Source organism: Metopolophium dirhodum, chromosome 1 (assembly GCF_019925205.1).
Source record: "Metopolophium dirhodum isolate CAU chromosome 1, ASM1992520v1, whole genome shotgun sequence".
NCBI classification, from domain to species: Eukaryota; Metazoa; Arthropoda; class Insecta; order Hemiptera; family Aphididae; genus Metopolophium; species Metopolophium dirhodum.
The window spans coordinates 118090601-118109898 of NC_083560.1; the positions used below are offsets into that span (position 1 = coordinate 118090601).

The 19298-nt window shown below is 29.4% G+C and overlaps 1 protein-coding gene across 1 annotated transcript in view; it reads left to right on the forward strand.

The window, feature by feature from the left end:
- The first annotated feature begins 591 nt into the window (after positions 1-591).
- LOC132934012 (uncharacterized) overlaps positions 592-19298 on the forward strand; it is a 29760-nt gene continuing 11053 nt past the window's right edge. The window contains 3 exon segments of the mRNA XM_061000306.1: positions 592-939; positions 15047-15242; positions 17808-18047. Coding sequence (XP_060856289.1) covers positions 15174-15242; positions 17808-18047 — 309 coding nt within the window. The 5' untranslated portion in view covers positions 592-939; positions 15047-15173.

A 19298-nucleotide genomic window follows, 5' to 3' on the forward strand; every position in this document is an offset into this window, starting at 1 on the left:
ATAATATAATTCCGGTCTCTAAATATTATTATCGCCCACAAGACGTTGAATCCTGCAGGAAAGGAAAATACATAAAAAGAAATAGTCATCGACTTCCGGAGCCCAGCATGTTGTAATAACAATAACAATAATAACAATGATATAAGATATTATTATAGTGACGCGTACATAAAAAATATTATAGGCAATTTACGGCGTGCAGCACCCGCGCGTTTGCTCGATGCCCATTTATGGCCGGTCATCGGGCGCGCTCGCTCGATGACCGCCAGCGCGCAGCGGGCTGGCTGATGAGTCATCACTCCAGGACGCCGACTACCGAGAGCGCGTGTGCCGAGCCGTATACTCGGTGGCGACGGCGGCCACTCGCGCTCGGTACGCGCGGAGGAGGCATCGCGACGGCGAAAGTCGCGCAACGCCGCAACGGCCACGCGCCGCGATAACGCGCGCATGCACGAGCCGAACACCTGACAAAGGACGACGGCGTGTCACGGCGTGTGGAAGGACGGGTGGCGGTGAAGGGGCAGAGCCGCGCCGACCTTGCCGTCGTTTTGTACATATTAGGTCGTCGCCGGCGGTTATCAGCGCCGTTATTTCAGCAAACAACAATATTATAATAATATTATAACGTCGTTGTCCACCGCCGCGGCCCACGTGCCGACGACTTTGCCTCCCGACCACGTCCTCTTTTGCATGTCCGGGCCGATTCAGTGTTCGAACCGCACTCGACGGTGCAAGTTGTATACGCGAAATACGATATACTGCAGTAGTTGTGATTCGCGCACACGTGTTGCCGACGGTGGGTAACGATCACTGTCATTGTCGTTGTCGTTGTCGTGTTTCGCAGACTTAGTAGGCATTCCAGCCTACCACCGCCGCAAAGTCTTCCCCTTTGGCTGAACTGTTTTGGCACTCGTATCGCCAACCTCCGCTGACTACGAGGTACCACCTACCAGCTATATTGTATACCATATTTTAGGCATACCTACGAATATTATATAATCAAGGGTTGGCAATTAATGAAAATAATTAACTCAAGTTAAGTGGAGTTAAGTTATATTTATACATAACACTATTTTATCAACAGACGTAACCGACATAGTGATAGTATTATAGTATTATCAGGTGCTAATAAGTATTGAGTTAAATTTATTATTATCGTACCTAGTATTGAATTACATACAGTTATTAATGTATGAAAACATATTAAAACCAAAAATGTCTCTACATTTTTTAATATTTACTTGATGGATTATTTTTAATTAACTGAAAAAACTATAAGCTATTTCAACAGTAATTTAATCTAGATAAAATATTTTATTTCAATTAGAAAATTAATCTACTAATTAAGATAATGGCCACCGTTGCCGACCTTTGGTTAGGTATAATTACGATCACTGTATGGACTATGACGTATTCGTTTGTCGTTCGTGTCACGTCCATAACAAAGCTGAATTCGCATATTATTATGTTGTCTCCACTCTCCATACAACATGTCAACATACACATTTGCGTTTATCAAATTAAAGTTTGTGCTATACGCTCTGATATTATAGTACATTTAACTTAAGAACGTTATCGGTGTGTTTCTATCCTCTACGTTGGTATTTCACGTTATCATAATTTTTAATCGAGCTGTTGACCTATAGGTATGTAAAATATTACAATCCAAAAATACTCAAACACAAATAATGTTCTTAGTTTCTTACCTCCAAGTTTTACAATAGGTCAATAACTCTGATATTAAAGCTATCAACACAAAATTGGTTTCGCTGAACGTAAATTAGCTAGCTATAGAATAACCCGGAGACACATGGCGTCCTATCGGTTCTCAAGTATAGTACCACTTAAGAGGATACCGAATCCATACCCACATGTGTAACATAGGATAAGTAATATTATAGCAAAATTTACTACCTAATTATCACGATAAAATTATCTTATTTTGCATTTTATAAAACCATGACGATAATTTTTTATTATTATCGTTTTAATCCGTGGTTGATGGTCTTTGATTGGCGGGGGTATCGGGTATAAGTATAATATTATAATATTAGTTCAATACCAAGAATTTAACTAGGATTTTAAATTTTGTCTCGGTTCAATAACATTATACTCGATTGATTTTGCACCTCTAACCATTTACATAAAAAAATATAAGCATACTCACAGTTTTTAGTAAAACGACGATATTCTACGTTGCATGTTTTAGAAAGTAGTGCATCTGATATTTAGATATTACATTGCATTATTAATATTTATTATTCGATGTACTTTCCCAAAATGATTAATGATCTTTTCCATAAGACTTTCTTCAATGATGTTTATTTTCTGATGACGATTGCTTATCAATTAACCATATACACGAAATAAATTAAATTATTTTGGTCAAAATTCAAAACAAAACACATGCATTGAAATTCAATTAAATTAACTTGTTATTCATAATTAGTACGTTTTATCGTTACCTGATACGGTATTCATAAAAATGCCATAGGTCTTTGGGTTCTTCGATACTATAATTATCATTAATATAATAGGGTAATAAGTTAATTAGTAATAACTACATTATTCTATATACGTTTTAATTATAAAAGCCAGGCGTATACCTACTATTGTTATAGTTTTATACATTTTAATGATTAGAAACATCTATTTTATGAATTAATAATTAATACATATGAATTATGATTTACTTATACTCATAATAATTCATGATTTATAATATATAATTTATAATAACTACCTAAACATTTAAAAAGTATAAGTAAATCATATTTAGATTTTCTAGGTTAAATTAAGTTTGGTTTGTAGTTTATATCAACTAGGTACTTTTTTATATATTACCTCAGTACATTTATAACATCTATAAATACAAAACATTAAAATTTGAGCAAATATAACAATTTAGCAATGTTTTGTTTAAATATTTCACTAGGTATACTTAAAAGTCCTATTTTCATTCCAACATATACTAGTTGATTTTATAAGTGATAAGGATTTAGATTGATATAATTGGATTCCTTGTCTTCTTTATGTCCTATAATTGGCTTTCAGACAAATTTGGACATGAACATATTATATTATACAATTAACTTACAAATGTAAAAATGTTATATATTCAACATTGAATTACGATTTTTTAGATAAATAAATATAAAAATATGTTCATGGGTTCAAATTCATTCTCAATATCAAAATCGTACCGACATGGAATGAAATAATGAATATTATCTTATTAATTAATTTAACAGTGAAATAATGTGTGATTATACTTTACATATTTAAATCTTGACATAATATGTGCTTGTTTTTGCGGAAAATAGTGTTTCCTTAGGACTAATCTCCATATTAAAGGGACTAGCTCTCTTGGGCCCATGTATGAAAAGGGTCTATAGTGATGTTAGCTTAAAATCATATAAAGCGGTTATTTTCACTTTTTCATTTTTATAATGTATAATAAGTTTATTATAATATTATATATTATGCATGATTTATAATGTAACATTACATTTTATGACAAAAAATAACTATAAAACTATAATATGTGTCAAATAGTATTTGGGATGTGGTAACTATATTATATACCAGTAACTTTTACTGTGTCGTGACCAGATCGTATTTTTCACTATATTATCTGTTACACTATTTTTCCTGGAAGTTGAAGAGTGTCTTTACTACGACATAAATGATAATAATAATAATTTATTGATATTGTACATATCTAATATTTTTATTTTTTATCGTCATCGCAACATGTTGGTCATTTGGTCAAAATTAATTAAAACCAATAATATCCATAAATTCGTATACGATTATTAAATATTTAAAGATTAAAAACAAACAACTATAAAAACTGTAAACAAATGTACTTATACCGAACTACCTACCTACCGAAGTAATATCTGAAACAATACAGCACCAAAGTGAAGCAGAGAATAGAACAAACGAAAACATGACAATTAAAGTTTACAAAATTACGGGATTTTTTTGAAAAAAATTATATATTATTGTTATTATTACTTATGTATCTGAAAAATATTAAATGGGGAAAAATATTTAGTATTTAAATAGTACAATAATTATTTCTAGTAATTTGAAAATTAAAGAATTTATTTTTTAATTCAGTTGTTTAGTTTATAGAAATAAATCTATTAATTAATGTGCAGGTTTATATTTATATTTTTGCACGTACATTTAACTTTAAAGTTTTATTATTTTATTGAAAATGATAATATGATAGGTATATATTACTATATTAGGTAGTATTATATATAAATTACTACCTATGTAATATGTTTCAAATACTATTTTTGAGTCATTATACTTAATTTCTATCATTGGTAAATTTACATAATATGTAGGTATTATGATTTTTAATGCGGTGGTATTTTATCACCATTATTAAACAGTGATTAATGTCATTATAAAGTTGTATGTTCGCCAATGTGCAGACCAATCACCAATATAACACTAAAACATTCAAACAGGGATAAAAACGGGACTGTATTTTTTTCCATTGATCGGCTCTTATACCTCCCTCTTATAGCCATATCTCCACACACTATTGGCTGTACAAAACTTCTTACAAACAGTGCGTTTCGAATCTTTTTAACGACTCTAGAAAACGTATTTTATGGGCACTTCTTTAAAAGACTTTCAAAATCAGCATATATAAAAATGGATCTTTCGTTAAATTATTGTATAATTTTTATAATCAACAACACTATCAAATTTTCCAACTAGATTAATTTTAGCTGATTTATTTAATTAAACAACTTTAAGGTAGGAAAAGTAAAACATTTATCATATAGGTACGTAATATCTACTCTTTGCTGATAAATTATTTCATAGTTGTATATTATTAATTTTGTATTACAACTTATAACAATAACATAAGTTATTTAAATGTCATAACTTCAAAAATAAACAATTTTTAATATGCATAATTTAGAATTTGATATTACCTATATAAAGTATAAACAAGATGAAGGGGCATGTCATACACTCATACACCATCTCTAACGATGCACATTCCACAGCCATAAAGGTATAGGTAAATGTACCTAATATGGTACATAATGGTAAAATGTGGTTACTTGGTTAATATTTTTTATGTCCTCTACCTCTCGCCTCACTGTGATCGAGTGAAAGATATCGCCGGAGGTAATGAAAACACTCCAATGACGAGACATTTACACGTCTTGGTATGCTTGTAATATTCTGAGTGAACAACACATGCATATAATCATATTGCAATTTTTATTTAGAAAGGATAAAAAACATTTATTTATAAACTCAAATACTTAACGGCTAACCTATATACTAGAATGTATGTATAACTATTAAACTATTGTTTCATCATAATAAATTATAAATTAATACCTATTTTAGTCCTTATAGTACTTATAAGAATAACATAAATAATATCAAGTAACCTACCTATGGAAAATATTTTTTAAGGTACTTACCTTAGTCACTTCATGGGTTTATTACTACTGTTACTAGTTTGGTAATAGTTAATAGATAATAAGAATACGTATACGATAAAAATGTTAAAATGTATTTAGGCTTTGTAGTGTTGCATAATGTGATTGAATAAAAATTTGAATTGGTTTTCTCCATTAGTATTTTTAAGGTTTCTTAAGTCTTTTTGAGATTGAAAATGACCTCTCACTGATCACTGTAGACTATAGTTGAGATATTTTAAAGGTATTGTTTTTTTGAAAATAATGAAAACTAATAACAGTGAATTCAATTTAAACAATTGAAATACAAATCGTAAATTTAATATATTTCTGAACTCACAAAAAACCTTATTTTGATTAACTATAATATATATATTATATATATGTGAAATTAATTTCTTAATCGAAATGTATTATTTGAGTTAGTTTTTCCGCTCAAATCATAATTATTATGATCAAATATTATAGTGTTTGGATGTTATAACTATATAATTGGTTTGTGTAACTGTGAGAAAACTAACTCAAATAATAAGTATGTCGATTAAGTAATCGATGCTATTTTTCTGTCTACGTTGTTTGGTATGTATTAAACGTTTTAAAAAATATATATTTGACTGTTATCTTTTATTATTATTATTTTTTTGTGAGAAAGCTGTTATTCCATGCTAATCCAAAATGTTTAATTTCATCTTTACGTGAGTCTTAAGAGGACGCTGCCTATCACCTATGCTCGTGTTGTGACTTGTGGATACAACTTATGGGACAGAAAATATTGGTGTTCATCAGAATCGATTGTGTGTTGTTATAGTTTTAATATAACAGTGAATTGATCTATTATCATATTTGAAGGTATGAGTACATTATATATTTATATCTGTGCTTAAGCACCAGTTTTTTCGATGTTTTAATATTTTTAGCTACATATAAGCATTTTTACTTTGTAATATTTTACACACTCATTTATCGTTTAAAAATTTAAAGCACAGATAATGTTAATTATTTATAACTATTTATATATTTAGTTAATAGTTAATTTGATAATAGGTCGATTCACTCTAATATTAAAACCAACAACACACAATCGATTCTGATTAACAAAAATTTGGTGTGCCTTACATATTTTATAAGACAGACACAATACATCATTCATGGTCAGTGTCCTATTAAAGTAATATTATAATTTGTATCATACCTATACGATATACATAACAGCTATACATTACACATAATAACATGTATTTTAGTATTTATAATGCGATAATGAAGATATATACGTAGGAATATAAAACGTATATAAAAGTATAAAACTCACATAAATTTAATAAATATATAGGTACTACTATTTTGGGTACACGCACATCACAACCCACCCGTTCGCCTGCACACAAACATGCTGCCACCGCTGCTGTCGGCCGGTCGATGCCACCTTAAATAATAATTTATTAATCCAGTAATGGTGGTCGCTATTATAGTTATTTTAACGCCGCGTGCAACATCGTAATCAGCAGTAATAACAATATAGTATGATTATTCCTTATAGCCATAATAGGCGTGTCCAGAAACCAGACCACTTTCCGGTGTAGTTTTCCAATTACAGATTCAAATTATCTAACTGAAAACGTTGTTAGGTGTAGGTAGGTATTTTATTTCAAAATTTCAAAATAAGTGCGAATGTTTTAAGATTTTAAATAATGAGCATAGCTTAAAGCACTAATAGCAGAAATGTAAAAATGTATTTCGGAAGTGGTGAAGGGGTGCTGAATTATAAAGGTCTGGAGCTTTATATTTGAACGAGAGGTTTAAATTGTTTAAATTGTTCGATTAAATTTTTGTTCAATTCAATTTTGTTTTGAATAATATACTTAATTGTACAAAAAAAACATATTTATAAAACATTTTTAAATTAATTTGATCACAATTTTTAATTCTTTCTTCGTGTTGTTTTAGGGGTACTTTAATTTTTTTGCAATTCTGCCTTGAGTAAATTGTTCAATTAGGTTTTTGTTCTCGTTCTGAATTTTTTGAAGAAGTGTTATGAATTTATGTGCACCTGGATGTTTTGATATCAACCTATACCAACAATATTATTTTATAAAATATTGCCAAGTAGTATTATTAGTATTATTACTATTCAATGATATTAGTAGTGTGTGGCAATTAGCTCATATTCAAGCCGTTGAGCTACTGACTATAATTCTGGTGGATTTAACGGGGGTGGGGGTCTTACTTTTGGATTTTGTTATAATAGTCGGAATATACGAGAGAATATACTATAGATATGTTAATATCTATATCAATATAATATTTGCAAAGTTTTCGAACACAAATTTATTTAAACAAAAATTCATTCGAAAATTTGCTTTTTCGATCCCTTTTCATTCGAACAAATTTCTTTTCAAACACATAACCTGACACGGCGACACCTTATTTTTGGGATTACAGAAATATGACAAATTTTGGGGCCTCATATACCAGTTGTTTAGGTTAGGCTGCTATGTATCAAGTTACACTTTTTAACCTCCCCACGCCACCATAAACACGAGTAGAGTAATACTAGGTATTTAATAAATAAAAATGTATCGAAAATCATACTATTAGTTTAAACGCAAATAACACAATTAAAGTTATGATTAACGTTATTGCGTTATCTTAATAAATTATAATATGCTATATATACCTATTACTTTAAAAACTAACCAAATTGGTATGATTTTATGGCCGATTATCATTAGTACCCTCACTAATATCATTTGGTATTGATTTTTTTGAAAAACAATTTTAAATGTTGCTACCTAGTCTATCTCATCATACTACGTATCGAGTTACGTATCTTTTTAATCTTATTTCTGACAAATAAGTTAGGACCACAAACAGTTCAATGAAATTCAATTAGAAAAATATATTTAGAGAGGGGTATTATATGTCTACGGTACTATGTCGCATTGTTATGCGTAAAGGACATAAAATTATTATAAAGCTACAAAAATGTTTAGTTCTCTATTACAAAACACAAGGCCATGGCTATATTGAAATACCAAGACGTATCTGGTTATGTTAGGGCATGTCTGCGTTATCAAAATATATACGTCATGTATTTATTATATCGTATACCCTTTAAAAATCAGAGCACACCCGGGCACGCACGATCGATGACTCGGTCGGCTGCAGGGGGTGATGGTCACAAGATATACGATATTATAATATAAGGTCGTTTTGGCGGGGTTGGAAGCCTGATCGATTCTCGCGAGTGTGTCATTATTCAATGTTTTATGAAATATTCGCATATCGTGTGAGTGTGTGTTACATCGTCGTCGTTACTATAACGCCACCATCGGCCGTCACAACTTACGCGCGAACGAAGTGACTATAAGTGAGTGTGTTGTTGTGCTTGTGCGCGAGTGGCAATGACTCGGCATCGGCGGCGGGCGGTGGAGGTGACGGCGTGGGCGAAGTCGTCCTCGGCCATCCGTAGTTAGGGCGCTATCGCCGCCGCCTCCGCGAAAAATCAGCAAAAGTATAATAATATAAGCGCTCACATAAAATCATCGGAACGTGTACACCTACCTCCGACTCGATCGGTCGTAGGTACGATAGTAATATTTAATAATAATACAGTTGTGCGTGGGTGGCGGCGTCGGAGGCGAATCGAAAACCGTTCTCGCCGAGGCATGGTATTTATGATATACACGATCGATGGAGGTGAGTTCAGCCGAATGGATAATAATATACCTATAAGACATCTGCCGTGCGACGACACAGGCAAAATGATGTTTGCATCTGCTGTACCTAATAGGAATAAAGCGTAGGTATAGGTTACATATTATTATACCGAGTGGTAATATATTGCAATGCATATTATAACGTTATTTCAAGTGTTATAACGTTATACGATCGGCTTTACGGTCTTGTCGCATATCTATATCATCAAGGTACATTCGAAAGCGTTTTCCATATTGATATATTATTTGAATGCGCATATACAGGTAGTTATGAAATAACCTATTAATGCAGTCAGTAATATATTATTATAGACTCTGTCACACATTATAAAGGGCTAGTAGGTTATTATTGCTTAACAACCAATCGATTCTATATACACCACCGTACAACTATTTTTGCACCAAAAATCTGTCACCTATGTTTTATTATAGAAGATATGTATTATGTATAATATTATCTTAAAAATGTAAATTACAAAGGTTGAAAGGTCCAGTATAGTACTGTAGTTGATGACTCAATTTTATTTTTATAACAAAAGCAATACATACATTTTGTATTTCGTAAATACATACGAATATATATATGTTTAAAAAGTTAATTTACTTAATTAAAAAATAAAAAAAAAATTGTCTATTAACTAAGGTAATCAAAAATTAAATTAACTTTTAACTTTTTTTTTATTAATGCATATTAACTTGACTAAGTTTAAAAAAATTTTAAACTTCCCAAACTTTTTCTAAAGATACTTTTCTATCAAATGAATTTTGATTTTTGCTTAATTTTTAACGATTTCTATAAAATTTTTCTTAATATTCTTAATTTGCCTTATCGTTGCCATTTTTACCAAAAAAAAATTGCCCATACACTCGTTATATTGTATACCTACTAAACTTGTTATGTGATTTTATATTGTTTAAATATGAATTTTCACCATTTAAACAGTTATTCTGAGTATTCACCTATTGATATTACACATTTATGACGTGAAATTAAAAAAAAAATCAAATAACAATAAGCAAGTATAGAAATTGTGATCATATAATAATGGTACTACGTAATTCACGTAACCTCCTTATACGATCTTATACGCTCCTGAAACTGCTTCACATGAAAGGTAACAATGATATAGGTATTAATGTATTATTATAATTTGTATTGATTAGCATTTGGGTGCGTTTCAGCTTAGAGTTGTTGATAAGACAGTGGCGTACCGATAGATTTGCTTGATTATATCGTTTTAAAATAAAAAAGTGTAGAAAAATCGATCAAATAAATAATTTGCTAATTTCAATGTAGTCGTAAATCGTAACAACTCAATCAGAAATCGCTTTCGGTCGGTGGCTTTTTTATAGCTTATAAATATTATGTGTGCCCCGTCGACTATATAATATAAAAGCACCGTAAGCAGCTATATAGTATAGGTACTATACATTGTAGTATTTATTCATTTGAATTAATGCCATGCGGCTTTTGAAAATATTTTATAAAATATTAAGAGGACGTCGCACTCGTTGTCTTCGTCTTACATACCGACGACATAAAATTTTTGGTCGCCAGTTTCAATAGTGTGCTATTAGTTTTAATAATAGAGTGAATTTACCTATTATCAAACTTTTAGGTAACAACATTATCTGTGTTCTCTCGTTGATTTTTTACAACATTTTAATTTTTAAGTGAATTATAAGCATTTTCAAATAATTATGTTTTATATAATATTCATAACTCACTTAAAAATTAAAATATTGTAAAAAACCAACGAGAGAACACAGATAATGTTGTTACCTAAAAGTTTATTATAAGTCACTTCACTCTAATATTAAAATTGACAGCACCCTATTGAAACTACCAAACGAAAATGTGGTATGTCGTATACGTGTGTATAAGACGGAGACAACACTTGCGGGTGCGACGTCCTCTGAACAATTAAAACTAGGTTAACAAATATTATGATGACTCATTAAGTAATAAGTTATACATTAGATAACTAGGTACCTATTTATACTATTAAAACTAATTTAACAGAATACAGATGATATAAATACATTTTAGATTATAACACGAGATATAATAGTTTACCAAGATACGAAAATGTATACATTATTTATATTGGCTATCGATATCATCCTTATTATTAATTTTTTACAAACTTATTTTAACCGAATTTATACAAGTATGGTACCTATATAGTATATTATATGGTTTATAGTTTATTACATTACAATTGTAGTTTAATTATAATATATTACACAGTCATCCGATCAAACTAACCGTGGCGCCGTGGCGGTATTGATATGGTATTTGCACGCCCTTTTATACTTTGTTATTATTATCGTATTGTTTTCTCCGATGCGGAGCCGTCGAAAACAATAATAATAATATGACGTACTACGACAACGATGCGTGACGTTCAGTTAAAATCGCGCGAGCGTTACGCACCGGAATCCTGCGACTATAATATTATATAGGCACACTCGACAAATAACTCGTGCACGGCATTAATCGTCAAAACTCACTCATGGGTCTCATCGTGTCATTATTCTTGTACGGTAAACTGATTAATAATATTTAAGCAATCTGTACCAATAAATTGTTCGCAAACTAGAATATTTCCTATTTTGATATTTTGTCAGGGCTTGCAAACATTATAACAACGTAATGATTATATAACATTATACTTGACAAAAAACGATGGAAATTTGTAAACGTAATTATAACGGAAAGGAATAATTAAATAGGTACCTACCGTAAAACTAAACATCATGATTAACAAAATATATTATATATCATTAAACAAAACATAATGCAAAACGTAATTTATACATAAATTCTATAGAATTTCGTTAAACGAAAAATAACGCAAAACGAAATAATTTAAAATCCATTTATTTAAAAGTTATATTGGTTTCGTAAAAATATTTATTTCATGCATACGGACATTAGAAATGATATTATATTAATATATTATATTCCGGATCCGGGCCATTACCTACTAGATTAGTGTATTGTTAATAAATTTAATAAATATTGAAACTATTCTAAATAACCTTAAACGCAAAACTTATATAATGTTTTTATTGTAAATAACATAAAACGGAATTTTTTTTCAAATGCAAGCCCTGTATTATTTATATTAAGTCTTGTGAAGAAAATGATAAAACATTATTACAATAATAATAAAAAACAATAATTATATATTGGTATATTGCTTATAGCTTATGTAATAAACATGTTTTATTTTTTTATTTTTAATTATCAAACTATACCAAATTAAACCTATATTATACCGAGTGCGTCATATAGGTAAGTATACTAGGTATAGTATATAGGACTGAGAAATTTTAAGAATTGCATAATATTATTGCATTTTTCTATATGCTTTCGATTTGTATAGCAGACCAAGCTAGAAACCAATTATATGTAATGACGAGATAAAATGCATAATTTTACATAATATATTTCGTTTAATTTTAGAAATAAAGGTGCATAATTATTCCTTATTTTTTGAGTATACTTAAAATTTTCTAAAAAAACATGTATTTTATCATCTTATATCCATTTTATACTCAAATATTTAAAATAAAATATATTTTCTTATTATAAAGATTTGTGAAAAGTTGCACTTTTTTCCATTTTTCCAATGGGTAGGTATTTATGATAATACTTTGTTTTTGTTACCTACATCCTAGTATACGGTAAGATGACGTATTATTATTTTTGTTCAACTTGTTTTTTATTGTATTCCATTCATAGTATAGTAGTATAGTAGTTGATAAAAAAAAATGTATATTTTATAATATAGGTATAGGTACTTATATTATAGTAGTATAATACTATTATCTTAGTACCTATTATACTCGGATAATTAATAAGTCATAGTTTTATTTTTAAATTTTGAATAATTGTTGTTTGCAAATTTTAGATTATATAACTAATGTGCAATGCTATCGATTTTAACTTTTTTATTTAAAAGAAAACTATGTTGCAAAACAATATTATATTTATTTATTATATTATTTTTTTTAACCAACTACCTACTTGGTATACTTCTTTCCAAAAGTTTGGCATGTTAATTTTAATGGGTTGTTCCGTGGCTTCTTTTTTCCGGGCTCATTCTTACTTGTCATGAATATATTATGTACCATTATAATAGTAGGACAACAATTATTAAAATATTCCATTCCATTGGAAACGGCCGCCAACGTAGCGTACGTAGGTACCTGTATATACCTATATAATATAACTCCCTATAAATTAAAATAATACGACGTTGGTGGTAATAATAATAAAAAAAGAGTTGCATGATATTTATTTCGTTCACCACGATAATAATCGTCATCACGAAAAAACTGTATTAATTACTTGACTAATTAACCGTATAATATAACTGAACACTACTACCAGCACCACCACCATATAAACTCGACGAATCTCCGTTATATTATAGTTATTATTATGTCTTGAATATAAATCGTTGTGGCTAAATAATATATTATAGTATTTATATTCAATATTTAATTGAACATAGTTTAGTAGGAAAGGGAATGTTCTGCTTTTCTATTCCAAACTGGGCAGAATTATTGACCGATCAGACCAAAGTAGCTGTATATCCGATAGACCTAGAATCTATGGTTATTGATAGGTATCACTATTTAATCTCAGTTATTATTTATTATTTGAAAACTCTCAATAATTATTTTAATTAAAACTCTAACATCATATAGTATCTTTTCTGAATGCTACAGATGTCGGAGGTTAGGAGAAACTATATATAAATTATGTAATGCAATTGGATTGATTAAAATTATTCATACATATAATTATAATAAATGAGAAGAAGCTTTTTAAATTATTTTATTCGAGGGGAAATCGTAAAGAGTTCAGTGAATATTTTTCGTTAATGATTAAACTGGCAGCCCCGGGAATCAAACTTTTTTAAGACATGTTTATTGTTAAATATCACTATAGTACCTACCCCTATACTAAACAATTTGTTTTATTACTAAAGTGCCTATATAACGTATATATATATATTTTTTTTATTAATTTTAAGGCATTAACTGCGTGGTTATTAGCCGGAGTTACATTATTTACATTAAATTGCTATTATTTATTTGTAGATTGTTTTCTTTGGCAAACATTTTCGGCAAAGAAAAATTAATTTTACTGGCCCTTTCCCCAAGTCCCCTTCTACTAGACTTCATTGTTTAATCCATGTAATATAAGCATATAACTAATTTTGTACCTCGATATGTACTTTAAATGTATTCTTTTGTAAAAATTCTCTCCCCCCTTGAACTACTTCTAAGTCTGCTACTGCTGATTCTATTTTGTATATACTTTTATTTACAATTAATAAACATGAACAAATGCATTCATGAAAATGTTTGAATATATTAAACATTATGCATATATATAATGTTAAATAAATAAATATATAATATCATATAATATTATACATGTAATTATTATGATTATGTATAAGAAAATTATAGAGAGCTAAGAAAAATAATAAAACAGTACTCTAGATAATTTTATTACACCTTATTTATTACATCTACCATGTGTACCATTGATATAAAAACATAGGTATTAGTATTAAATTATCTATTAACTATATATAGTAGTTCTAATATATTTTATAAATTTAATAATTAAACAATTAACAAAGACACACACATACTAGGCAGTGTAAGACTCTTCGTGGTTACAGTGTTTACATTTTTTACAATTTACAGGGTTTTAGACTTTAGGCATTTATTGAACTTTTTATAAAATCAAGGTTCGAGTTACCTCGACTTTTTTTGTTTTATGGTAGCAATGATTTAGTGTTTAATTCTATACGTGTGTTATGATTTATGTAGAGTACGAAACGGCGACGACTGCAACCGCGACAATCCAAACAGCTTTCATTGTACGAGCACCTGCGCAAAACGGTGGCGAGGACAACGAAAGGCACGACCACTGTAGAAAAAGTATATCACCGTGATCATGGCGTCGTCGCCTTTACGGGCACCGGCGGCGGCTGGTCAACAGCAATCGAGATTGATGGACATGCAAGTGAGTGACGGTGACAACCGGAAATTGTCTACCTATATATGATTTATTGTAAATTTTCTTCGGAATAACGCAGATATCACGGCCTTAGAAGATAAATCATGACACTTCAAAATATATAAATTACACGGCTCCTCTTTTTATGCGTGATTCCGTCGTTTCGAAAGAATATTTTACATTTAACACTAATATAATACTATTTAATATTACACTTCTATAATGCTCTCAAATTTTTAGTTTAAAACACACCAATACGGAGAAGAGTATTGTACAGTTGTTTGATAGGTTTTCGAGGAAAAAACATTCTTAAGGGACATCGTTTTAGTTACCATAATTGATGAAGTGCCGTTTTTAAAAAATAGTGTAAAAAAACAAAGCAGCTGTTATTAATTGTGTAATAAATATTACAATATAACTCCAACATATTATCACTTTTGATTACTATATAGTAATCATTAATCACTTATTACTTATAAATTATGCTTAAATTCTAAAAACGTACTATTGATGGTAACAAATTGAACTAAGTCAAGTACTTTATTTTTTAGAATTTTTACAATATCAATATTTATTTGAGTAAATTAATTTAGAACGTAATAACATTTTTAAAAAAGGTGGATAAGTGGATGTCGCTCTGCTGTACAGTAGGTTACAAGTGGGTCACTGTAATGGATGGTGTTAAATTTGAATTCAATGATATAATATCATTGTATAAGAAAAACGATTCTGAGCGAAAACGGTCAGTCAGCCTATGATATTACCAAGTATATTTGATGATATTATTGTGAATAAAGTAATTTATAAATAACCTATTTACGTGGAGCCTTGTTTTCAATTTTCAATCCTTAGCTATAAAAGTTGAAAATTTTATAAATTTTTAACTACAAAATAATTATTAAATTATAAATTTGATAAATTCTGTCCAAATTTGATCTTTAAATGCTTATAAAAAAAAACTGTGCCTATGTATTTTCAATATTTTTCAACTGCTATTGTAAAAATATATCAGGAGTCTTGTATTAAATTTTTACACTTTTTGGCCCAACAGATAAAACTTTATTGATATTTATAGAAAAAAAAACTAAAAAAATTGAAAACTGAAAATGCCCGTAAACAGCTCAAAAAGTGTCAAAATATTTTCAAAATTGTATGGTGTATAGGAAATGCTAATATAAACATTCAGTGAAATTTTCATGTATCTACAGTTATTCGTTTTTGAATTACAAGAAAATAAGGAAATCGGTACATGAGAAATCGAGTGAATATCTAATGTTGTAAAAATATGAATTTAAAACGCTCATAAAAATTTAATTTGACTTTCTTGTAGAAATTTTTTTTTTGATAAAGTTAGACAAACTTATGAGGAATCTTGTATTAGATTTTAAAATCTTAGATTTAAAAAGAAAATTTTTTATGAATTTCTAACTCAAAATAATTTGCAAATTTTCGTGATTTTTCCGTATTTTTTCAAGATTTGAACTTTAAACGTGTATAAAAAAAAACTGTGACTAAGGATTTTTAATTTTTTTCATCTGCCTTTGAAAAAATAACCTAGGAGCCTTCTATTAAATTTTCAAGCTTTTTTACCCAACAAATAAAATTTTATTGATATTTATAGAAAAAAAATTTAAAAAAACTGAAAACTGACAATGTCCGTAAACAGTTCAAAAAAAGTCAAATTATTTTCAAAATTGTATTGTGTATAGAAAATGCAAATATAAACAACCAGTGAAAATTTCATGCATCTACGGTCATTTGTTTTAGAGTTACACCAATAACCAAAATCGATTTTGTTAAAAATCGATTTTGCGTAAAAATTCCCGTTTTTCCTTAATTTTTCTTTTGTTTTTCACATCGCTTTTGAAAACTACTGGGAAATTAAAATTTTGACCTCCCCAATGCACCAACGATACTCACTTTCCCATCGAACAAGATACTGAAGTCGAAAATCGAAGCATTATTTCGACTACTTATCGTGTACACAGACACAAAAATAAAAAAAAAATAAAAAAAAAATAAAAAAAAAAACACACATCATTGTAAAATCAATACATTCATCGTTTCACTCAGAATCTAAAATATTATTTTGGGGAATTTCTTGACATGAATATATTTTTTAAACTATTTATTAACCAAATAATTGTCATAATTTTTGTCATACGTTTAAGTAGCATAATTTTTTTTTGTCATTTCTTTCTGTTACATCCTGTATATTATAATAAATGTTAAAATATTAAATACCTCCTATCGTTTGTTATAACAGTTCATTTTTATTATAGTACGTACAAAGTTAGTAATACTAACATAACGATAATTATAATTATAATTATAATTAGACCTTCTGAACGTTTAATTGGCAATAGTCAGTCACATATAACTATATAAGTATATTTATGTATCTACAGATAGAGTATAAATATTTATTAAAAATTCTTCCGTATATTATATAAGCAGGTGTATACATTATGATCGAATCAATGCCATGGCGACCTTCTAAGACCGTAGTGTACTGCAGAGTATTGCAATGATATATATTTTACTACAATCATATTATACGATGTTGTGCAGAAAAAGTTCCAGCAGAGGCATTTGGCCACCGTGGCGGCTGTCAAAGGCACCGTCGCTGGGTCCACGACGTCGTCAACTACCTCATCGACCAAGACCACCGGAAGCGGTGATCTTCCGGTGCCACCTGTCCGGCGGATTGTCGGTGCAATCGCCCCTGTGCAGCCGCAGCCGCCTCAGCGCAGGCCAGCAGGATCCGGAAGTGGCGGCGATTCTGTCGTACAGGTCGACGTAAAGGGAAAGGTACGTTACAAACGTAATAGTCTGTTTTTTGCGTATATTATAATAAAAAATAAAAATAAATGATGTCCCTACTTCAGTACTACGCGTGTTGAAGATAAAAATAGCGAACGCAGAGATGAAGGTGACTCGTTTACAGACTATTGGTACTACGGTTAGGGTTTTTATTCATTCGGTAAAAATCAAGTTGTCCCGTTGTATAGAGATATCAGACATGCCATCACGTCGTATACGTAGGTCGTAGGTAGAGTTTACGGTAATTAGGTATGAAAAAAAAATACTTAGTTTAAATTACAGGCTATTTTTTTTTTGACGGGACATTTAGTAATTGGACATTATATAAACAGACCTTTTTCACGCATATTTTGTCATAGAATTATAGTAACTGATACCTAACCTACTGAAGTCAATATTGACAACTATGATAATGGTTTAGTATGTATTTCACATATTTGACACCTGTAATAAGCTGCTGTTCGTTATTATTTTGTTGGTTGTTGCTAGTAGTGTCACAACCCATGTAAGGTAAATTAATTTACCCTAGTAAAGTTTTTACTTTGTATTCTCCGTATTGGTAAATTTGCGAGTATATAGTAACATTAATAAAAATTATTATGTATTAAGTTCAATTTTACATATTTTTTACGACTACAAAAAGTTATAACTTTATAAGTTAAGATTTTTGATAACCGAAAAACTCATTACCTAGTGATTATTAAGGTTTATTTTGGTTATCTATTTAATTTTAAGTTTTGAATTAACAATGAAAGTTTTTTGACATATTTTATGTTTTGTATCATGTTAGGATTTATTTTGGTTCAGTGCAGAAACTGTAGGTACAAGTCATTATAGTGTAATTCTGTAATAGGCGTATATAAAAATATATTTTGTGTTCACACGCTATCATCGAACGAAATAGATTGCTGTTATGCAATGCGCTCAATATCGTTTAAATATTATATATCGTTCAATTATACTTATTACGATGTCTACTATATTGGTAGCAAATATACAGTAATACCACAGGCGCTAATATCCATCTGAAATACAAATTACAATATATTATGCCAATTTCATTCTTTATAAAAATATACCTATATGCTATTATATAACATTGATGAAATATTTTATGGTTAAAAATATTAGATCATATAATAATACTTTAAATTACATTATAATTTGACATATGTAGCTAGGAACCATTCAGCTGTCCTGTGGCGCTGAAGAGTCTAAAATATACTATGACATCGTAGA